This window comes from Ahaetulla prasina, chromosome 2 (genome assembly GCF_028640845.1).
Source record: "Ahaetulla prasina isolate Xishuangbanna chromosome 2, ASM2864084v1, whole genome shotgun sequence".
Taxonomy (NCBI): domain Eukaryota; kingdom Metazoa; phylum Chordata; class Lepidosauria; order Squamata; family Colubridae; genus Ahaetulla; species Ahaetulla prasina.
In genome coordinates this window covers 175197795-175222339 of record NC_080540.1, presented here as the reverse complement: position 1 = coordinate 175222339, position 24545 = coordinate 175197795, and the positions used below count along the sequence as shown (strand labels likewise).

Sequence of the window (24545 nt, the reverse complement as noted above, 5' to 3'; positions counted from 1 at the left end):
CCCTGAATAAGATCATGTATTAGGGGGGCCTTATTGGCCACGGACCGTGCGTTGCATAACATAAGCCGAAGGCCCAGGCTCTGAGGGTCTTGACCATCCGGGGAACGGGAGAAGACAGAGGGATCAGGGCGCGCGATCGCCTGCAGACATCGAGCACGCGCCCCCCTAAACCGATACGATCCCCCCCTTCCGCCATATCTGCCCCTCCCACTTACCGTGCAAATAGAACCACCCTCACAAAAAGGAACACATTCCCCCCTCATAACCTCCGAACCCGTTAAATAACCGCCGCGAGCACGCACAGGAACTGGTTTCCCTCCCGACGGGCTACCCCCAACACCTGCCCTAACCCTCCCCCCCCTTAAAAATGCCCTATCTAAAAAAAACCAAAGGCTTTCAACGCAGTGTTTTGTTTTTTCTCTATCAGATGAGATACGGACTAGTAGCCCCAGGCAGAGAGGATGGCCATCTTCCCAGACTCATCGTTCATTGTCTCGTCGGCATAGGCAATCCCAAAACGTGGCTGCTCAGCTGCTGACAATCTCTATACCAGTGGATGGGGTGAGTTAAAGCCAAGTGTCACACTACGTCATTTGGTGAGGAAATTATTCTACAGAAGAAAACCATGTTGCTAGTAGGAATTCTGGGAGTTATAATCTAATGTGCATTGAGGGTACCCAGTTATGAAATACTATTCAAGGGACTTCTCTATCTTGCTATAGAATTGGGGGATGGGCTTAAATAATCTTCCGCTTTCTTTTAAAAGCCCCTAAAGCAGCTGTCATCAACCAATGGTCTGTGAGAAAATTTTGTTGGCCCTCAGAAAAATTATTTGCATTTTTTATATTGCACTAAATACTATTTACCTTTTTTAAAAAATTCACAGTGGTCCGCAGGATTTAAAATTATGACTTTAGTGGTCCCTGAGGTCTGAAAGGTTGGTGACCCCTGCCCTAAAGTGCAGTGGTGAAATCTGAACCGGTTTGCTATGGTTCACTGGCTGTGCATGTGCACTGTGTGCCAAGCCCATGCTGCGCATGCGCAGTTCGCACCAAACACGCTGTGCGCGCATGCACAGTATGCACCAAAAGGAGGCTTGGAAAGGTAAATAGAACAGCGAGGTGGGGAAATCAGCTGTGGCGCGTGATCTTGGGAACCTTTTAAAAAACTTTTTAAAAGCACTTTTTACTACCGGTTCAGGCAAATAGGTAGTAAAAAATGCTTTAAAAAGTAAAAAAAAAAAGGTTCTGACAATCGTGCAACACATCCGTGATCTTGGGAACATTTTTTTTACCTTTTTAAAGTTTTTTTTTACTAGTTGGGGCGAATAGGCAGTAAAAAATGCTTTAAAAAGTAAAAGGCTTGGACAATCAGAGATCACCTGAGCCTTTTTTTTTACTTTTTAAAAGCATTTTTTACTATGTATTCACCCAAACTGATAGTACAAAAATGCTTTCAAATTTTTTTTAAAAAGTATCAACAAGCAACATGCGATCATTGGAACTTTTTTAAAATTATTTTTAAAACATTTTTAACTACCGGTTTCAGAGAACCGATAGTAAAAAAATGCTTAAAATGTAAAAAAAAAAGTTCTTACAATTGCGCATCGTCAGAACTTTTTTTAAACATTTTTTTACTACTGGTTCGGCGAACCAGTAGCATTTTTTACTACCGATTCAGACGAATTGGCCCGAACCGGTAGCATTTCACCCCTGCTAAAGTGTATGCTAAATGCCCTCATGTTGCTAGGGCTGATTCTAAGCTATGCTTTTTGAAGTGGGGGAATGGGGGAAGTTAAGCTAAAAATAGGGAGAAATGATTTAGAAGCAATAACATTGCAGAGGAAAGAATTAGTTTTCAAAAATTCACTGTCACCAAAGTGTTAAGGTGGGCTGAAATCTGCAGTGTTCCAGTTCACTGATTCAAATTTGTGTACTGAATTATGGAGGACAGTGGGGTTAGGGGAGGGTCTTCCATTCTGACTTAACTATACTACTAAAGCAGAAGGTAATGAAGCATTCAGGATGGCAGCATCCTTCTCACGTTTTGGGAACTTTATTCCAGTCCTTGGTTGACTTTTGCATTTCAGCAGATATTGCACATTTTCTATTAATTTGCACCTCTTACGTTTTGCATCCTTCTCGGACTTTTATGGCATGCTTTTAGCTTACTTACTTTCTGCTTCCACACTGCAAAATTCAGTAATTAGTTTATTCATGGTTGCTTACCTTTCAAATCCTGGATTGAATTTATAGCAAAAGCTGTGTTTGTCACAATATATTTGCATAATTCTGTTTCTGATTAGAGACTTTGGGGAGGAATTTTATTTAAAAAACTGGTCCAAGAAACAGCCTGACTGACGGAAAAGGGCTTACCGCATTGCTGTAGGTCTGAGACCAATAGGCTTCCCACCTCATGCATATTTGAGAAATAGCTTGTATATTAGAAATATTAAGAGTGTCCCTGCTCTAATTACATGGCTTTTGGTCATGTAACAGCAAAAAGGAAACAGTGCTGAGATTTCACAAACTTTTCATGTCATGCTATTATTCTGCAGCAGAAATGCTTCTCTAAATATGCTTCTCTAAAAGTTTTTTTTCCTTGAGTGTCTGCAGAAATACAATCTTTCATTCTTTTAAAAAGCACATTGCATTATACACAAAAGTCTTCTGCCAGCACAGGGCAATTGTTTCTTATCTGACAATCAATGAATAGCCCAAGGGCCAGGTCCCCAGATAAATAATATTTATTTCATTTATATAGCCACTCGTCTTGCATACGTGACTCTGGGCAACTTACAATTAAATTATAATAAAGCAGGCCTGTGGATAGTCTCTGTGTGCGAGGAACCTTCTTCCTACGATGTGATGGGCCTGTGCCATTCATTCTGGCAGAAGAGGCCTTCTTTGGACTCCTAGCCAAGAAATTCCAGCTAGTGGGGTCAAGAAGAGCAGTGGCTCCTGCATTGTGGAACACCTTGCCTCTGGAGGCGAGATCCACCTCCACCCTCCTGGCCTTCTGGAAGTGCCTTAAAATTTGGCATGCTTTGCTGTGTTAGGTGGTTGAGTGAGAGACAAAAGCTTATCCCCCTATCATCCATGCTTTTGGTATTAACCTTTTATTTAATTGTTAACACTTCTAATGTTTTTGTATTTATGCTTTTACATAATTGTAGCCGGCCAGAGTCAGTCTGGATAGTGTGATGGGCAACTATAAATTTAATAGATAAACATCATGTTTGTCTTGCCTGTTACAGACACCACGGTACAACCTTCGGAGCCGTCAGTCCCTACAAGACCCAGACTCTTTCAGAAGCTGATAGGACTGAGCCCCAGACGTCTGCAACAAGAGCCAAAGAAGTATAAATAACCTCACAGTGCACCGATACAGCCAAAGGAAGCAGCATCTCTTCTGGCAAGGTTTTGGTCAATAATCACACTTCTTTGAGTAAGAAAATAATCAATCTGGGACATATGATTCCTTTATTTGGTTTTCTCTGAGTATCTGAAGATCTCTAAAGATAGTAAAGAACCTGACCAGGCAAGAGTTGAGCCGAATATTATTATGCCTGGGTTTGATATGGCCTGCCTCATATCCTTAATCTAGCTACTTTTGATTTTCAGTTCCTGGTTGGCAGGAAAATAGATCAATAGATAGACATGGTTACGAAGAGTTTCTTAAATTAATTTTAATTAAGTCTAGAATTTTTCCCCATACATGATTTGGCCCAGTAACCACCTTCTTTTTGCAACTCTTGACTAGAACTGAAGTGTCCCCCTGAGTCGCTGTTCTCAAGAACGGCATTCCTATATGCTCTTTTAGAAGAGCTGAACTCTACATCTGCTTTTACCTCTGTTCAATCAAATTTGGCACTGGAGATGCTTGAGACCGAGTTGGACAAAACTTTCTTTTCTGTCAGTCTGCTGTAACATTAAGAACCAAATCTGAGACAATGTTAATGCAATTGCACCCTTATTTTAACAGTTTGATTTTAACCTCTTCAATAAACTTTCTTGGCAAAACAGCTCATTAGTTCTTCATAGGCCTGCAGAGGTCTGTTCCACAATGATGTGTGGTTGTGATGGGAACTGCTTTGCGCCCTTCTTCCTATGGGTGCCATGCTGGAACAGCCTTCCTGAGGTAGATCAATAGCAGCCCAGCATCCAATTTTCCTCAGTCATCCTTCAAGCTGAAATTCATGGCTGCTGTCAGGCTTGCAGATAGTTTGGTCGCAATTTTGTCTGTGGAAAAATGGTGGGCGAAATGGGATTAGAATCTCAACTGTTTTTGCAAGAATCTAGTTTTTAAAATATGCAGATAAGATGCATTTTACAAGAATACAAAAAGCCCACTGTAGTTAAGTATATACGGGGAGAAATCACTCTTGAATTAAACAGCCCTCTCTGTTTTTTAAAACAGTTGGGCAACATGCTTTTATTTCAGCATTTTATTATTGTATTATTAATCCCTTATGATTACTTACTTCCATTAAAATGGGGGCAAGAAACACAACAGTTAGTAATTACAGATGACAATGTTTATGAACCTTTCCTTTTAAAAGGAAAGAAATGAATAAGCCAAGGAGATGTTTCTCTGAAATGAAAGATTTCCTTACGTTCTCTGTGAGGAGAAAAGAAGGATTGGGGAAATTACGATCCATTGTCAGCCCTTCAAGGTAGAACAGACTAAGGAACCAATGCTGTATAAATTAATACTACTTTTAATGTAACAAAATCTTGCAACTTTGAATAAGTTTCCTCCCTCCTCCCTTCATTTTTGTTTAAATTAGGGAGGGACCTGTCTCAGACATCTACTCAAGTTACTTTTTTGGCGTGTGCTCAGGCCCCATTTATCTGACCACTTGGTAGCAGCTCCTCCTCCATTCCCTCCTCCCTCTACACTGAACTACAGTCATTAAGCTACACAACCCTAAGAGGGGCACAGTATCATCAGACTGGCAAGCTGATGCCAAGAAATGACCCAAAAACCCTCCCTCACATGAAATCACAATGGGGGTTAAGTAGAAAACCAGCTTCCCCACCTGCTCGCTTTTGACGCTTTCTGCGTTTCTTGCTTGCCGCCCGGAGGCCTTGCCCTTGGTATAGAGGGTCCAAGGCTGAAATCTCCCCTAAATTCGGTGCTTTGGGCACTGCTTTGGCTGCTTCCGTTAGAGTCTTGTTCTTGGACTTCAGCTCTATAGTCATTGGGCCAAGCTAGAGGGAAGAAGAAGAAGAAGAAGGCCTCGTTGATTTGAATGGGCACTCAAAATGTATTTATTTATTTAGCTGCCCTCTTGATAGTGAGAGTTGTAAATTTGTATTAATTTTTGTCAGTGACCAGCATAGAAAAAAAGGAAAGCATTCAGTTGTATCAAATGTACTAATAATACGGCATGTCCAAACAAAATAAGGAGATACAGCAGTGCAAACCATCAGAACTAAAATTCTTGAGTTCTATGTAACTGTAGAAGGATAAGCTCAATATTCAACTTGTCATAAAATAATTTGACAATAAATACATAAAATATCTTGGGCTGCTTTCTTTGAACAAATGACTCGGGTTATTAAGACAACAGTAGAATGTTATAAACAAACATAAGGCATAAAGCAGTGTTGGCAAACCTTTGGTGTTTTCGCATGCCGGCCTGTGTGCCGGAAGCGGCATGCAAAACCATCCCACAACGAATGCGCGGCTTTGCCGGACCCTCTTCATGTTCCTGTGGTCAAATGCGCGCTGGTCAGCTGGCCATTGCGCGTGCAGTGCTGGCGACCCTGGAAGAGGGGCGGTCCATCGCGCATGCACGTGACGTCAACCCGGAAGGTCGGGTGCCAGCTCACGTATGCGTGTTGGACCACCGATCTTCCAGGGTCCGCCGGCACTGCATGCGATGGCCGGCTGATCGGCGCGCATTTGAGCACAGGAATGTGAAGAGTAACCGGCGAGGCCGCCCACTCGTCGGATGGTTTCGCGTGCCGCTTCCAGCATGCGTGCCATAGGTTCGCCAACACTGGCATAAAGCAAATAGCACTAGAAACAATTCAACAACCCAAACAGGTTCACAAATTCTCCCAATTCAGTGCCTGGGGCAACCCCCCCCCCCAATAGGTCTTCAATGCTTTGCAAAAGCAAGAATTCTCTATTCTGTTAACTATCAGTGCTCATCTCAATTTATGTGAGGACTGAGACTCACTCTTCCACTTTCAATTTGCCCATATCGCTCACCAAAGCACAGCAAAGTTTGTGTGTTTCCTGCACAATTGACAACCCAATAAGGTAAAATTCCAGACTTGTTGATCTGGCTACAGAATTTTACGATTTTAGGATTAATTTACCAAACCTGAGAAGAAAAGGGGACAAGAATATCCTGAGAAATGTTTCCTGCAGAATATCCAGTCCCTTCTCTCCTATTGCAAATACTGAAAGCCTTTTAGCTTCATTTTATAAATCTTCAACTCCCCGCCCCCCACTCTTTTATCAGTAGAAATATTATGAATTTCTCAGGAAAGTGCTATCTCTAAGACATCTAATCTTCAGTTAGCATGAATTATAAAATGATTCTAGATTCTAGAAGGTAACTGGAACTCTTTGGAAAGTAGGTCTTGAAATTTGATACTGAAATTATAAATAAATAGCTCATAGATAGAACTAATATACATTAAGATAATTTCTCCCCTTAGATAGTTCTATATTCAGTGCCTGTTATTTAAATAACCTGGATGCTTGCCAAAATGATAGCCCATGAACAACCAAGGCTGGGGCACATACTTCATCATTCTCATCTTCTTCCATCTTAGTCTCCTCCTCTTCTGTAATATGCAGCCCTTCTTCCTCAGGCATTTCAATTTCTGCCCCACTGGTTAGGCCTGAACCCTCCAAGGAGATTCCCACAGGACCAGAGATTAAATCTATCCAAAAAACAAACAGAGTTCTTAAATTATAGTCAGCCTTGAGTGGAAAGAGGCTTAAAGCAAGGAGTAGAATTCAATCTGCTGCTTCACACTACACATGCTAGGCCAGCTGAATGAACAGATCCATCCTGAGCTGTAAATCATAGTTAACATAATTTACAGAGCAACGAACATTCTATCCAAGTATAATTTATTCAACAAACTAGTTAAGTTACACTTAACTTATGGGATCACAGATGTAGGGAAGAGAAATGAAAACTATATCCTGACCTATTGGATTTGGTGGAAGACTATATGCTCAGTTATATCTATTCTAACAGATCAAAGAAAAAGAGGACGAGGAGGAAGGTTGGAGAGAATTGAGAAAGACACAACAGCTTTTAGAAAAGGGAAGGAGAAATGATGGGAAATAAATAGTTGCTTGAAGAGGATCCTTGTAACCAGTGGTGGGTTGCTACCGATTTGCCCTGGATCAGGCGAACCTGTAGCGGCAGCAGGAGGCTCCGCCCACCCACCTGGATGCTTCTGCGCATGCGAAGCTTCTGTGCATGCACAGAAGTGTCGCGCATGTGCACAAGCGAACCGGTAGCAAACTAAATTGAAACCCACTACTGCTGGTAACCAATATGTAAGAATATCTCACACCCTGCAGCTTTTTATAATTATATTGCTACAGTAGCATTACATAATTGGACAGATACTCTGTGCTCTTGAAAGAATGTGGAGAATTATGCTGAACTGCAGAACAGACAAAGCAGGGACCAGCGGAAGCTACAGAATGTTCTCCCTTTTTGTCAGCCTCTTGGAGAAGGGATGACATGTACTGTAGTGTAAAAACAGCTGTTGGGCTGGGTGTCAAACTCCTGCTGGTCAAAGGAAAGATAGGCAAAACAAGAATCTCATGGTGGCAAAATCTTGTGGAAAGCGGCCCCATTTTCCCAACCACTTACTAGCCAAAACCTTCTCATTCTCCTGCTCCAGTGCCTCAAAATCGAAGGCTTTGCCCATCTCCATCACAATCTCAGCACTGATGTGAGTAGGAAGAGTGTGTGTCTCTGGTGGATGTGTGAAATAGTTGATTTTTCCACTAGAAAAAACAAAGTACAATATTTACTTATCATATTTAGACCGCCCATCTCTCTCATACAGGGGCAGATTGCAAAGTTTTATAGCAAGGACTGATAATTTTTCAGGCCACAACCTAAAGCCAGACAGAGATCGCCCCAAGTTACATCATCTTGTGCAAGGTTGTGACTACTTCATAAATTAATGTCAGCATCATGAGGAAGGGATGGCCATGTTGTTGACCCCAGCTTTCTACCACCCACTCCCCCATCAAACACTTTTGCAGTAGTTCCTATTATTTTCTTCTTTTCCTGATTTCAATCCCCACTTGAATTAGAGCTACCAGGTGAATAAGACAAAGGGAAAGGAAGAAAGAGGCTTACATCAAAGACAGCTCCTGCAAAAAGCTCAAGTAATGTGTTCTTTTTTTTAAAAAAAGATCCTATCTTCCACTCACCTCGTCCAATCATTTAGCACTGCTTTGGCAGCCTTCTCGTGGTCTGGTATTCCTCCTTTTTTCAGCTTGCCCTGTCGCTTGGCCAAATACGCCAAGAACTCCATGGTGTTCTGAAAATCTGGCACACTGAAATGCTGCATGATCTTTAGGGAGAAGAGATGAGAATTAGAAGCTGATAAATAGTTTTCTTATCCCAACCTGCTTGTTCTATTTACTTACATTTCAGAGAGAGGTCAGGTTTTTAACAGCTGGACTTATTATTTACCATATTGTTTGGAGTATAAGACGCACCTTCCCTCCCCCGCAAAAGAGGACAAAAAATCTGGGTGCGTCTTATACTCCAAATGTAGCCCCGCCCAGCTTCTCAAACGGAGGTTTCAGAGGCTGAAAAAAGGATCAGAAACGAAGCTTCGGAAACAAAGCCCCCAAACAGAGCTTCAGAAAAAAAGCCTCAGAAACAGAGTTTCAGAGAGTTTTTTTTCTGAAGCTCTGTTTCGGAGGCTTTCAGAGGCAGGAAAAAAAAAGTTTTTTCTGAAACTGAGTTTCAGAAGTTTCAGAGGCAGCAAAAAAAGCAAGGCACAGAGCTCACAACCAAGGAACTTGTTGCTAAAATTCACCTCTGGGAACAGCTGATTGGGGGTATTCGGTGAGATCGATCCACCTGCCAATCAGCTTTTTTCTTATTTTCCTCCCCAAAAACTAAGGTGCATCTTATACTCCGGTGCGTCTTATACTCCAAAAAATACGGTAGTTACTTATCAGGCAAAGACTACACTGGGCAGGGCAACAATGTGAGGATATCCTCTTCTTCCCTCTGCCCAGAAATCAGAAAGAAATTGCATTTCAGATAGTGCTGTAAAATTTCAGTGGGTGATTTCTGAAAATTGCCAGAACCAAATCAACCCAAACAAAAATGGGGTTTAATTATTTTTTTAATCACTTTTCAAAGCAGGCCGGTTACCATTTTGCTAGAGCTAATCAATTGAGGCTACAGTTCTATAATCTATTTACTTTAGAAGAAATACCAGGAGTGCAATGAAGCTGATTTCTGAGTACATATGTAGAACTGAATAATATCCATTTCAAGTACAAATTTCACTGGGCAAAAGCTTTCCTGATTGATACATTTAAAAACCTCCAAAATATGTGTAAAGCTACATATGTATCAAAAAAATCATGTTAAGAAAAACGTAGCTGGTGTACAAGAACAGTATGTCCTCCTAAAAATGCACGCCTCTGCTAAATTGTTATCTGCCACACATCTTTTGTATTAAAATGCCAATAATATGCACATTCTTTTAAAGTGTTGCCCAATTAAACGTTGAATGAGCCACTTAATGCCTATTTGCTGTTTGTTTTAAAACTTCCATACAATAGGATCATATTTTGCAGCAAAAGTAACACAATTTAAAGCTTTTAAAGCTTTTAAAGTTTCCCCAACTTGTTGATTCAGGTCTAACTGAACCTTGGTTTAGTGAATATATAACCCATTGCTTGAGATTGCCCAACATACTGAACCACAAACCAAACAACCATGTAATAGTCTAGTGCTGTGATGGCTCACCTTTTTTCCCTCGGGTACCAAAAGCATGCACACGCGGACGCTATCACACGCGCATGCCCATCCACACCCATAATGCTATGCCCCTCCCACATGCCATGCCCCCATGCACATGAGGGAGCGTGGGGGGGAGGGGGGTTGCATACACCCCCCCCATGCTCCCCTCCCCCTCGTGCATGTGCACATGACCCTTTTGGCCCCACATACCAAAACAGCGCTGGGGGGGGAAGCCTTGCCTCTCAAAACAGCGCTGGGAGGGGCATCTCCTGAGATCTGGGAAGGCACGAGCAGCAGAGCAGGAAGGCCCCATGCGCATCTCCCGCTTGCAGGGCAGAAACCTGAAAATCAGCTAGCCAACAGGAAGCACGCGCATGCACAGTGGAGCTGAACTGGGCGACAGCTCATGTGCCTGCAGAGAGGGCTCTGCGTGCCACAGGTTCGCCATCACAGGTCTAGTGTGTTGTGTGAAACAATTTAAAGAATCCAAATTAAGATTCTTGGCAAAAAGTCCTTTTGAAGAGACGTCATTTATCAAGCAGGTTTATCAAGCAGATTCATCCTTTTTCAATGTGATTTCAAGGGGAAAAGGAGCTTCATCCAAATTAGCATCACTAAAATTCTTTAAATTTATAGTTCTCTATCTGAGAACCATTATTTTTGCTATCACCTTTTTGTAGTCTCTGAAAAGAGCTTGGGATTCTCAAGGCCCACCTTCATAATTCTCCAGATTATTCTCACCTCCATGTACTCTGTTCATTTTTTCAAGACCACCCATACCTGCTGCTTGTTGCATCGTTTCAAGATGGCCTCCACTGGACTCACAGGGTCTGCCAGCTGTTCTATCCTGATGCAGTTTCGCAGGATCATGGCAGCGTCTGAAGTGGGAGAAGCCATGACAATCCCTGGACAATCTAGAAGTTTTATGTGCTTGTCCAGCTGCACTTCTTGCAGAGACCTAAAGAGGGGGGAGGGAGGGATAAATAAATGAGAACAATCACTTCAAATGCCAGCCTTTCTGCCTATAAAGTTAATTTTCTAAAACTTCATTTTATATTTCTTTGTTGTCCCAAAGCTAAAACCACCAGACCAGAAATTAAAATTTTAGACTTCTAGGATGGCAGATAATTTCTTTCTCACAACAGTTCTTATATAATGCCACTCCCCTCCTGAAACGTTTATCTTCAATAACTTTATCAATCTGCATCTCCTCTGAGCTTCAGGAGAAAAGGGATTGGGAGGGAGGGGAAGATGGTAAACCTGTTTAGTCAACAATTATTTTTAAAAAGGCTGGCCAGGCAACTGTCTTTTCAAGAATCATTATTTCAAATGCATATGAAGTGCATTGAGACGTGTGGGGTTTTTTTCTTTTACATTTTTGGGGGAATGTAAATATAAAGTTAATCTAAGCCAATTCAAAACTAGGGAAAATAGGTAAAATAAACCAATGGGCAGAAAGTGGCTAAGTTCACACATGATATTGCTTTATCACGAGTTATTTATTCAACCACACTATTGGTTCAATTCACACGTTCTAAATCACAAAATATAATTTACAGCTGGTAAGGGTAAATGCTGAATAAACACAAATTAGAATAGAATAACAGAGTTGAAAGGGACCTTTTAGGTCACCTAGTCCAACCCCCTGCTCAAGCAGGAGACCCTATACCATTTCTGACAGATGGCTGTCCAGTCTCTTCTTGAAAGGCTCAAGTGATGAATTAAATCATCTTATGGATTAGAACATTATTTTGGGGAATTATCGTCCAGTCTCCAACCCTCGCTTTGTGGCGAAGGTTGTTGAGAGTGTAGTTGCATGGCAGCTTCCCCGGTACCTGGATGAAGCTGTCTATCTAGACCCGTTCCAGTCCGGCTTCCGACCCGGTTATAGTACGGAGACGGCTTTGGTCGCGTTGGTGGATGACCTCTGGAGGGCCAGGGATAGGGGTTGTTCCTCTGCCCTGGTCCTATTAGATCTCTCAGCGGCTTTTGATACCATCGACCATGGTATCCTGCTGCACTGGTTGGAGAGTTTGGGAGTGGGAGGCACCATTTATCGGTGGTTCTCCTCCTATCTCTCCGACCGGTTGCAGACGGTGTTGACAGGGAGGCAGAGGTCGTCCGCGAGGCGCCTTACTTGTGGGGTGCCTCAGGGGTCGATTCTCTCGCCTCTCCTGTTCAACATCTATATGAAGCCGCTGGGTGAGGTCATCAGTGGTTTCGGGGTGAGTTACCATCTGTACGCTGATGATACTCAGCTGTACTTTTCCACCCCGGACCATCCCAACAAAGCTGTCGAAGTGCTATCCCGGTGCCTGGAAGCCATACGGGTCTGGATGGGGAGAAACAGACTCAAGCTCAATCCCTCCAAGACGGAGTGGCTGTGGATGCCGGCACCCCGGTACAGTCAGCTGCAACCGTGGCTGACTGTTGGGGTCGAGTTATTGGCCCCAAGGGAGGGGGTACGCAACTTGGGCGTCCTCCTGGATGGACGGCTGTCTTTTGATGATCATCTGGTGGCCGTCTCCAGGAGGGCCTTTTACCAAGTACACTTGGTTCGCCAGTCCCTTCCTTGACCGGGATGCCTTATGCACGGTCACTCACGCTCTGGTCACTTCTCGTTTGGATTATTGCAATGCTCTGTACATGGGGCTGCCCTTGAAGTGCACCCGGAGGCTGCAGCTAGTCCAGAATGCAGCTGCGCGAGTAGTAACGGGAGCCACTCGTTGCTCCCACGTAACACCACTGCTACGCAGTCTGCACTGGCTTCCTGTGGTCTTTCGGGTGCGCTTTTAAGATTTTGGTTACCACCTTTAAAGCGCTCCATGGCTTAGGACCCGGGTACTTACGGGACCGCCTGCTGTTACCTCATGCCTTCCACCGACCCGTACGCTCACATAGAGAGGGTCTTCTCAGGGTGCCGTCCGCCAAACAATGTCGGCTGGCGGCCCCCAGGGGAAGGTCCTTCTCTGTTGGAGCTCCTACGCTCTGGAACGAACTTCCCCCTGGCCTACGCCAAGTGCCCGACCTTCGGACCTTTCGCCGTGAGCTAAAAACACACTTATTTATTCAAGCGGGACCGGCTTAACAGTTTTATTAAATTTTAATTGGGGTTTTATTATTTTAGGGTTTTAAATTTTAAATTTTTAATGTCGGCCACTTTGTAATATGCTCTGTTTTATATTTTTTGTTTTAATTGTATATATATTGGGTTTTTTATTTTTTGGCTGTACACCGCCCTGAGTCCTTCGGGAGAAGGGCGGTATAAAAATCTAATAAAATAAAATAAAATAAATAAAATAAATAAACATTATATAAAGTAGTGAACAAAATACTCTGTCTTGTACAGAAGATGGTGCTTTTTATTTTACAACCCCAAACCACCTCTGGCCTACTATGCCCAAAATTATATGCTAATCCAACTAGGCATTGTCACTCATGCCAAGTACATCCAGTTTTGCTCAATCTTATTAAAGAAAAAACGACCTTTCCTGTGACTCTGAGATAAAGCTTAAAGGAATTCGTGAATTTTTATCTCTCTTATATAAGCAGGACCACAGACCTCCTGTAGTATTCCTTGATTTAAAATGAAAAAAAGTGAAACTACTCGGTTGACCACCCAGCACTTGAGATCTGATGCCTCACTTCTAATTAGCACCTCAGCTTGGGCACATACTTGGTGATGCCAGGAGTGGCACCAGTATTGCAAGCTCGGCTCCTCTTCAAGCTGTTGATCAAGCTGCTTTTGCCAACATTTGGGAAGCCTGCAGTCAGGGATATAGAGACAGGCAACCCATCAGCAAGCACATTTCCATTCTGGTGATTGCTCCCACACAAGTCACTGCTACCTTCCACTAAACTGTTTCCTTTGCATTCTGCACAAGAAAAGATGGCATAACCAGTAACTCCCCACCATCTTTTTCCTCTGGATTAAAAGGCAGAAGAAAAGCTGATAGGGTTCACATCTTCCACCCCAACTACCTAAAAGAATCTTCCCCAAAATGGGCACTTCCAAGCCTGTAACTTCAAATCATCAATCTCTGCAGTTGGTGAAGGCTGGTGTAAAGGTTCCAAGGAAGTTGAGGACCGTGGGATCTAAATTTTCCTTCACCTGCCTCTTTCTTTCCTCTCATGATAAGAGCCGTGGTGGCGCAGTGGTTAGAATGCAGTACTGCAGGCTAATTCTGCCCACTGCTTGGAGTTTGATCCTGACTGGCTCAAGATTGTCTGAGGTCCTTCTAAGGTCGGTAAAATGAGGAGCTAGATGGTTGAGGGCAATATGCTGACTCTGCAAGCCGCTTAGAGAGGGCTGAAAAGTGCTATGAAGCGGTATATAAGTCTAAGTGCTAGTGCTATTTGTGGCCCACATCACTTCGCCAGCTAGGATTCTTCCCTGTTTGAATTACGGCCCAGCTATCTCCTGGCTTCAACTCCCAGAATGATAGAAGGGCCACTGGCTTTCATCCAAGGCCAAAAGACCCTCCTCCATTGGAAAGATAGCTGCTAAGATTCTATTTAGCTACTGCAAAGCAAAAATGGGGAACATTTTCCAATTTGCCCTATCAGGTCAGCTGGAGACAGACAAGGCAAAGAAGAGGGTAAGCTAACTTAACCCCCTTTTGACACACTTCAGATACCCTATGACTACAACTCCCAGAATTCCCAGCCTATGCAGGAATTCCAGAAGTTGCAGCTTCCTCATTTTGGGAGGTGTCATATTGAAGAAAGATGTTCTTTCACTTTGCCCACCCCTCAAACAGATGTACGCTACATACCCACAACTCCAACGGTGATTGTTGTCCTGACATCCTGATTCCGACAATAGTTTGCAAGCACCTTCATGAGGCAATCTGCCCCAACACAGGCTGCACTGCCTAGCAAGTCACTTGATGCTCGGGTTACTGAAACATGGCTCCGTTGCTTAAAGGGAGAAAGAAATTATTGCTTAATGTCTCTGGCTCTTACTTTTGATGTCCCAATCTTCAAATGTTCCCAACTATTACAAAGTCTTTTTCTGTGTTTAATCTGTGTTTCCCATCTCCCAGAACCCCCCAGTCTCTTTCTGCCACCTAGATCTCACTGTATAAAGACCAGGTATTGGATTGCCATCACAGCCAAACCTAGTCTATCGGAATATGGTGGGCCCCTTAAGGCCAACTCTTAAGGGGGGCATGGGGCACATACAGATCACATTCAAAGGAAGGGCCAAACTAATACACCTTATACAGTACTTTACCAAAAGAAAATGAAATATAACATTAAAATACATTAATGTTTGTTTAGTATACCGTATTTTTTGGAGTATAAGACGCACCTTAGTTTATGGGGAGGAAAATAAGAAAAACGCTGATTGGCAGATGGATCAGCCTCCAGGAATACCCCCAACCAGCTGTTCCCAGAGGTGAATTTTAGCAACAGGTACCTTGGTTGTGAGCTCTGTGCCTTGCTTTTTTTTCTGCCTCTGAAACTCTGTTTCAGAAAAAACTTTTATTTCTGCCTCTGAAAGCCTCCGAAACAGAGATTCAGAAAAAAAGCCTCTGAAGCTCTGTTTTGGGTCTTCTTTTTTGAAGCTCTGTCTGGAGGCTTTTTTTCTGAAGCTTTTTTCAGCTACATTCTGAAACCTCAGTTTGAGAAGCTGGGCAGGGCTACATTCGGCGTATAAGACGCACCCAGATTTTCACCCCCTTTTTTGGGGGAAAAAGGTGTGTCTTATACTCTGAAAAATACGGTAAATGTCATAAAACAAATACTTCTTATCCACCAGATTTTCACAAGATTCCTAAATCATGAAAGATCTGGGCTATCTCACCAGAAATCTTACTAGGTTTTGGCAGTCTTATGTGAGTTTTACATTCTTGCTGTATGTCAGGAGTTTTTAATTTAATTTTGGGGATGCATGGACCCTGGCAAGGGATGTTGTAGCAGGTTGCCCATCTCCACCCCATTCTCAAATTGATCTCCAATAAAAATAATAATCTTTTAGAGGTCAAATATCATTAATCCATTGCATCCATCACCTACCAGGTTTTTGCTCTGTTGCTGAGTGGAGGATTTAAAGGCCACTGTAGGAAATTCATTCCTCAGATACTTCAGCCATTTTGCAACCATCTCTTTAGATACCAGATCTGGATCAGGAACAAATTGAGAAAGTGAAGGAGTCCTTTAAAAAAATCACTCTGGTGCCAGTTCAGTGGGGCAACGCCTACTCTTTTGTTTGCCAGGGACACACGAGTTACCTTTTAAAATCATGTGTTTCAAAACTGTAACCCTTTTATGGTCTGCAGATAGATCATCCAGAAGGCTAAAGCAATAACATTCCCAATTCCCCAGACACAAGCTGATTTCAAAATAACCTTGACCACCTTCTACTTAAACAGTCAATACTACTAATATGGATTAGAATATCCAGGTCACTTATCCAATAACCATAGAATGAAAATCAATACCTCATCACCTATCTACTTTAACTGTCATTGTGATGAATGAATCATGAACAAAAACCATAAAAAATTTTTTTACAGCCAAATGCAAACCTTTGAAGGACTTTCCCCCTAACTCTACCCTCTGCCATCCAAACCGTGAATTAAGTCATGATTCCAATGATTCTGAATCAAAGCAAAGCAACTGCAAAATAAGCCAATGTAATTCAACACTTTATTTCAAGTATATTTTCTTGATTCCCTCAGCGCAGAATTTGAATCTGTAAAGAGAAACTCCTAGTTTCCCTTTACAAAAAAAAGGCCTGATCTCATATTCTTGAATCATATACGGCTTCACTTCCTTTCCACAAAGAACCTAGTACTGCTACTTACCTATTTTATTCAACACCAAAACCAATCTCTTGTTGATTCCAGCCTGCACCACTGCCTCTTCAACCTGGGGGCATCGGCAACCTTGAGGATCCCGAGCATCAAGGACTTCCAAGATCACATCGGCTGCTTCAATTACCTGGAGAGAGCAAAGAACTGGATGCCATTGGGTCCCACACTGATCCAGCCTAACCCAACAGAAGCCTCCCCATCTACAGCTCTATTTTTCTTGGTCACATCCATCAAGTCACTTCCGTCTTCACTGACCTTCCTGAACTCTTTGTAATACGCCTTGCAGGAGCTGTCTTTTTCCAGCAGGGCATGTTTGGCCAATTGCTTCAGATCCATCTCCTGTGGGAAGAAGATGATTATGCACATGGCTAAGGGGATAGAATTAAAGTTCCACTAAGACAGATGGCACAGAATAGTCTGGATGTGTCACCAAATAGACCACCGATAGTCTGCTTTGTGAGAAATCTCATATGAATGAGCAAAAATCAATCCAGAACTAAAACTGGGATTCCCATAGTTATTTTCATGTACTATTTTCCTGCTTATATATGCATTTGTCTAATCCCGGAATGGTGAACCTATGGCATGTGTGCCACAGGTGGCACACGGAGCCATATTGGTGGGCACACAAGCGTTGCCTTAGCTCAGCTGATTTTCGGGCCTTCTGGTCCTACCGGAAGTCAACAAACAGGCCATTTCCGGCCTCTGAAGGGCCTCCAGGGGGGGGGGGGGAAGGCCGTTTTCGCCGTCCCCAGGCTCCAAGAAAACCTCTGGAGTCTGGGGAGGGCGAAAAATGGGCTTATCGGGCCCACCATGCCACCATGTACCAAAAGCGGGGGGAGTGCAGAGGGGTCATGCGCGGGGCGCATTGTGTGTGAGTGTGGGCACATATGCGCGTGACTGTGCACGTGCCCATGCTCCCCACGCTTTTGGCATGCAATGGCAAAAAGGTTAGCCATCACTTCCCGTCTGGATTACTGCAATGCTCTCTACATGGGGCTCCCCTTGAGGAGCACCCGAAGGCTCCAACTGGTGCAGAATGCGGCCGCGCGGGGGATTGAGGGAGCTCCTCGTAGCTCCCATGTAACACCTCTCCTGCGCAGGCTGCATTGGTTGCCGGTGGTCTTCCAGGTGCGCTTCAAGGTGTTGGTTATCACCTTTAAAGCGCTCCATGGCATTGGACCGGGATATTTACGGGACTGCCTGCTGCCGACAGTTACCTCCCATTGTCCGGTACGTCCAGTGCGCGCCCACAGGGAGGGTCTTCTTAGGGTGCCGTCGGCTAGTCAATGTCGGCTGGCGGCCCTCAGGGAAAGGGCATTCTCTGTGGGGGGCCCGGCTCTATGGAATGAGCTGCCGGTGGGACTCCGTCTCCTCCCTGATCTCCGGACCTTTAAACGCGAGCTCAAGACTTTCTTTTTTCACCAAGCGGGGCTGGCCTGATTGATTTTAGTATGGGGGTTTTAGTGGGTTTTAATAGGGTTGTACTAAGGTTTTAGTTTTGATAAATTTTAGCTAATATTTTAAATATACAGCGATTGAATCAGTTTTTTAAACTTGATATTGTATTTTAATTTGTTAGGATTCTTGTCGTTTTATTGGCTGTACACCGCCCTGAGTCTTCAGAGAAGGGCGGTATAAAAATATGAATAAATAAATAAATAAATAAATAAACTGGTCTAATCAATTACAGAAATCTCTATCAATAAAAAATATCTCTACCAATATATTTGAGCTGTTTAAAAGAACCGCCAGAAGAAGCAGACAATCAAAACTTCTATAAAAGCTGCATAGACAAACCATATTTCCTGCAACTGGATTAGATATATGTGCCATGGGGAAGATTACCAGCCTAAATTTGTTACCTTCTGCTCAAAGCGTTGCTGTCTGTGCAAGGCATCCTTCTGCAACCCTTCCAGGCTCCGGAATCGGCCAATTTCTTTTTGTCGTGCCATTTGTTGCCGCTCCTGCATTTCTTTCACCTAGTTAGACGGATATAATCTTAAGATAAGGGGGTGCTAGCAATCCTGCTGCACAGGTTTCATAGATCCAGTATTGGGTATGCCATCCCAAACTCCATAGCCCTGAGCAGAGAAATTAATTCAGGTATCTATAAATCCCACCTTTGCCTCTGTTTCCCCACGTGGTTAACCTTACCCTTTTCTGCTTTAGGGCCAGTTCCTTTTTGACATGTTCTTTGAAGCGTGACAGTTGAGGTATTCCTGAATCTTTTTTCCTACGTGATTTTGCATCCTTTTTCTATGAAAGGAAGAAAGACTGCACTGGTTTTGATTGCAGACATAAACTTACAACACCTATTCATCACATTGGAGAACAACAATAGATCCTTGCTTTTCCAGCTGATACTATTTTGACCCTTTTCCTAAAGAATATCTTATGTTTTCTTATCTGAAAGCTGTACTCAGAGGAGAATGAATATTCTAATAGGAAAAACACTTATGGGTGGAAGGTAATGTATCTTTGGCAACCTGCATGATCAAAATTCCATATGGAAGCATATTGATACATCGGTTACATTTTGAATCACCACCCAAATCCTGTGTTAAAACAATTCTCTTTCACTAATATAACCAGCAATCATCCCACTATCAAATTCAAAGGTTTTCCCTGTTCTTCCATCAATTCCGCTCTCATCTCTACCACAAAATCTCTTTCCCTCCCCCCCCCGCCAAGATTCTGTCTTACCTTGCTATGTTTGGATTTCTTGCTAGATTTTTTCTGTTCTGCAAAAGAGAAAAAAGGGGGAATCAGAAATAAGCAAACATGATTACTCATTTAGAATTCCAATTAGATTGGAATAATTCAAGCAAATATTTACTATGGCGGGTCATGATGCTAAACGTAGGTAGAGGAGCAGGAATCTCTTTTTCTTCCCCACATTAGTTTTTGAATCACTTTTTGACTCCTGATTAACAAGACCTGGGAAAAAAGAGAAAAGTTAGGCTATGAAGTTTTCTCATCAAATGAATAGAGTAGGTTGCTCCTAACAATATCCTAAATTATAACAACTGAAAGCAGCCCAGAATCACTGTGAGTTGGGTAGCATATCAGTTTAATAAATTACATTTGATTTCGGCATAATGCATTACGCAAATTCAGCCACTATGCTACATAAATCGTTCTTTAGTGTGAAGTGAAACACAGCCAATGGTGTAAGGCTACAAACCTAAATGATCTTTTCATACCCTGTGTTTTCAAGTGGTCTTAATCCTTCAGTATTGTCTCTGCCACATGAAATAATGGGATCTATGTCAACATCCAGCTTGAGTATCCAAATAAAAGTTTCCATGGAACAGCAGAAATTTCGTTTCTCCAAATTAACCCATTGGTAGTCCACATCCCCTTCCCTTACTCTAATGACAAGTTGCAACGAAGAGGCATGTAGCTATCCACGTTTCACTCTTGACAATCTATTGACCAATACATCCAGAAGGAAATGGGTGGAATATACCGGCTCATGTAACCTCCAGAAAAAAACCAAGATATTCTATGATCTTTGAGGGACATACGGTAGAAATTGAAAAGACCCTACAGGTACTCTTCAACTTATAACAATTTGTTTAATAACCGTTCAAAGTTACATCACTGAAAAAAGTGACATACAACTGGTTTTCTTACTTATGACCACTGCAGCAATCCCATGGTCATATGATCAAAATTTGGATGCTTCACAACTGGCATGTATTTATAAAAGTTGCTGATGTGATCCCATTTCGCAACCTTCTGACAAGCAGTCAATGGGGAAGCCAGATTCATTTAACAACCACCTTACTAACAACTGCTATGATTCACTTAACAACTGTAGCAAGAAAGGTCGCAACATGGGGCAAAACTCACTTAAGAACTGCCTTGCTTAGCAATGGAAAGTTTGGGCTCAATTGCGGTTGTAAGTCAAGGACTACCTGTAGCAGCACCTTGATGAAAGTGTTAGATTTGGATGGAGGATTTAAATTTCTTGATTCAAATTCCCACCGGCTGATAAGACTTAATCACAGTCACAATTTACTTTATAGATCTGTATCTGTTGCCTTAAGGTCTCAGAGAAAAAACAAGATATGAATGGGAGAATAAAGGCCGCTTAAGAGTACACAAATCTTATTTTCAAAGAGCCATCAGGATCAAAGATAGTAAATCCCTCCCCTCCCCCTCCCTCTGGCATCTTCCACACAACTTATAAAAAGCAGGAGATTCAAATGGTAATTCTTTCTGAGATTGCCCTGCTTTCTCCAACTAATATTCCCGCGTTGGACTATCAGTCCCGACCACTGAGGTCTACAAAGATCCCGTTTGTCCCAAAGGTTCGTTTGTTTGTTTTCCAAGAGGCAACTGGACTTTCTGGTTTTTCTTTGGAGACGTTTTGCTTCTCATCCAAGAATCTTCTTCAGCCAAAAAAAAGCACCTTTGGGACAACCATGACCTACCTGGATGACTGACAATCTCCATAGACTAAGATCCCGTTTATGGTGGTGGTGGTGCTATTATTTATTTTTATTTTTATTTTATTTTTATTATTATTATCTTTATTCATTAAACATGAAACTCAGTCAACTGAACATTCAAAAAGGCATCACAAATACCATTGACTGGTGTTAATGGTTGATACGGGTTGCTGCCAGCAATAATAATAATAATTGTTGTTGTTATCCATTGCATTATTTCTACTTACGCACGGCACAGGTACCCGTTCCCCTCCTCTAGCTAAAGCTGATTTTTTCGTGTAGTAAACTTGCCTTGACATGCCACCCCCCGCTTATAATGTATCACGTTTTCGATGCCATTCTGGGCCAGCATCACGAGGGTTCTTCCCCCACTCCCCACCCCCAGAGCCTCTTACTTGTTCAGGGTTTTCCTCCCCGTCGGGGGAGTCTCTCAACGGCAAAGGCTTTCACCGAATGCACCTCCGCCAAAGTCTGGAAGCTTAGCAAACGGGACACATGGCTTCTTGCGCGTGCCCAAAGGGCTTGGAACTGACGCGCCTGCGCCTTCCTGGAACTTCGGGACCGCCCCGCTCCCTTTCCCCTCCTCCCTCTGTGCTGAGTTTGCATAAAGGTGGGTTTGATGCTGGGTTTTTTTTTTTCCTCGTAGGGCTCGGAACAAAGCAGACCGGCGAGGAGAGGGATTTTGTTTTTCAGTGGTTTTTTTTTTTTAAGTGCTTGCGCGACGATAATGTCAGATTTCACACGACGCGCGTGTGTGCAATTACGCAGCATTTCGAAATGCCTTAGTTTTCCAAATAAGCCCTAGAGAATGTGCAGTTATGGTTTGCCAGATCTCATTATATATTGCTCATTATATATGCCCTTGTACAAAAGAAGCGGCTGGATTAGTGGAACAGCCCACGACGGATCTGGAATGCAGAGAAACTCCTGTTAACTATATATATATAATCCATCCCTGGCTGTAAACCTATACAGTGTTACTGTCAAACCAAGACGTGCAGTGAAATGCATTTTAAAATGTGTTTTTGAGATTCATAAGTATTCATAATCCACAGCTACGTTTATTGAAGGGTTTATATCCTGGGAGGAAAAATGATACGAGGATAAACCGAGAAGCTTGTTCAAGGTAATGGGGAAAATATCAAACCGATGCAGAAATGTATATATTTTTTGTTCCTATGGAGAATATACGAAATAATAATAGGGGAATGAAAGAAAAAAAAGTGAGAGAAGAAATAAGGTATAATGTACAAAGGGGAAAATTCAGGACTGGAATAAATCTGGAAAATTGTGTGAAGGGTGAGAACTGCTCATTTACTCTCTTGAGCAATCTGCTGCTTGAACGGGAGGCAAGGATGGATTGAATATGCCCGGAGACAGTTGAAGAAATAAGTGCATTCTTTGTATACAGAATGTGATGGCTCTGTATGGACTCCTGGAAGTTTGGATTCAGTCTTGCCTTTTGGGATACAATAAGGTGGTAGTCACACAAAACATTGTATTTTTGATCAACTCTCATTGGAGACTACAGACTAGACTAGACAGTAGACTAGACTAGAATAATAAAAGAGTTGGAAGGGACCTTGGAGATCTTCTAGTCCAACCCCCTGCTCAAGCAGGATGTCGTGTACCATTTCAGATAACCTACTCTGCTAGTAGAATAGAATAGAATTTTTTTTATTGGCCAAGTGTGATTGGACACACAAGGAATTTGTGTGCATATGCTCTCAGTGTACATAAAAGAAAATATATCTTCATCAAGGTACAACACTTACAACACTTAATGATAGTCATATGGTACAAATATGCAATCAGGAAACAATCTCAATATAAATCATAAGGATACAAGCAACAAAGTTACAGTCATAAGTGGAAGGAGATGGGTGATGGGACCGATGAGAAGATTAATAGTAGTGCAGCATTTTATTCCTTACAGTTTAAAAAATAACTGACATCTGAAAAGCCCTAGACAGGGTCAGAGCCACTTTAAACAGAGAGTAGTATTGTAGAAAAAAAGCTACAGCTCCACTTGGCCTCTTTCTGTCCCCGTTTTGCATTCTGTATTTACACAGTGCCTGCAAAATGTTTGAGACAGAAAAACACAAAAGATGTGATTTAAGCATCTACAAAAGAGGTCACGTTGTGTTTATAGGACCCATTAAAATATAGCTTATTGAAGCTTATTTTATAAACTACTGTATATCACAATTAGATTGGTTCGCATACAACACACATAAATTATTTCTGACAAACAATAATAGTCGGATTAAAATAATGTGGTAAACCAAAGCCAAACACTTCACTGCAGCTTTGGATGTGATGTGAACCAAACCTATGTATGGTGTAAAGATCTGAGTAAGTGTACTATAATCTGCGGACATCAAATATAGTTTATAGATGGGAGGAGTAAACAAAAGACTATTTGCATAATACACTAAAGTCATACTTTGCTTAAATATGTTCGTTGAATAAATCACAGTTGGCCAGATAGCATACTGCATGTAAATTTTAAAAAGCATGATTTAATGTCATGTTTGAACCAGTTAAAAAAATAATATAGCAGCCATAATCCAGATGATTTTAAATTTATGGAAAGTAACTTTTTTGCTGATTAGTGATTCTGGTAGCTTTACATAATATATCAGTCAGCTTACCGGCAAATACCGTTTTCTGGGAAACAGAAATTATCAGTGTAGAATAAGATTCTGATTTAATAGGCCCTTGAGGTAATCTGTTTTGGCATTTTTCTGACAAGCAAATATTCAACAGGTGATGCTTTTCTATACATGCATGCCTGGGTGGGGGGAAAAAGACTTGCTATGCAGGTATTTAAGACACAGAAGAAAAATCCCATGAGAAAAAAACCAACTGGAAATAAATCTGATAATTACATCTCCGTGTTTTATATAAGCATCCTTTCCAACTCAGAGCAAACAACCTGGACCACCTCGCACTATAAAAATTTTTTCTTCCTTTCCATCATCCCACAACTGCATGGATAATGGTGATGCTGGATGGGGATAATAGGAACTATCCCCAAATAGTTCTACATGGCCCCAGGACACTGGCAACAGAATATATTCTCATACTGTGGGAGGCTTGTACTCTTTCTGCACTACCATTCTCACAAACTGTCTTAAAGGAGTATGCAGGATAGAGGGAGGTTACCAAGACTGGGCCAACAGCTGGCCCATCTCATACTGTGTGTATGAAATGTAAGATAATAGCCTGGGAAAAAGATGATCAGAGAATTCATCCTGATGGAAGGGGCCTCAG

General features: G+C 42.3%; 2 protein-coding genes across 2 annotated transcripts in view; one reads left to right on the top strand and one right to left on the bottom strand.

Annotated features, from left to right (window-relative positions):
* Positions 1-3395, top strand: part of LOC131193315 (uncharacterized) — a 46797-nt gene extending 43402 nt beyond the window's left edge. The window contains exons 9-10 of the mRNA XM_058173357.1: positions 428-561; positions 3257-3395. Of these exons, the coding sequence (XP_058029340.1) occupies positions 428-561; positions 3257-3319 (197 nt within the window). The 3' untranslated portion in view covers positions 3320-3395. The remainder of the gene's footprint in view (positions 1-427; positions 562-3256) is intronic.
* A 68-nt stretch (positions 3396-3463) lies between these two features.
* GNL3L (G protein nucleolar 3 like) lies at positions 3464-21821 on the bottom strand. The gene is made up of 16 exons (XM_058173356.1): positions 21665-21821; positions 19649-19749; positions 19516-19553; positions 18967-19068; positions 18675-18791; positions 17065-17148; positions 16801-16936; positions 16010-16113; positions 14764-14908; positions 13665-13752; positions 10769-10946; positions 8431-8573; positions 7859-7995; positions 6766-6905; positions 5042-5213; positions 3464-4241 (listed from the first exon to the last, which is right to left on the bottom strand). The coding sequence occupies exons 2-16, from the start codon at positions 19659-19661 to the stop codon at positions 4174-4176; spliced, it is 1665 nt and encodes a 554-aa protein (XP_058029339.1). The 5' UTR covers positions 19662-19749; positions 21665-21821; the 3' UTR covers positions 3464-4173.
* Positions 21822-24545: the final 2724 nt, after the last annotated feature.

What these genes read in the sequence shown, in the direction of transcription:
- GNL3L (XM_058173356.1), bottom strand. An exon ending in AGAAATCCAAACATAGCAAG is followed by an intron (nt 19,069 to 19,515) that starts GTAAGACAGAAT and finishes TTCCTTTCATAG; the next exon opens with AAAAAGGATGCAAAATCACG. An exon ending in GCCACTCCTGGCATCACCAA is followed by an intron (nt 10,947 to 13,664) that starts GTATGTGCCCAA and finishes CCCCCTCTTTAG; the next exon opens with GTCTCTGCAAGAAGTGCAGC.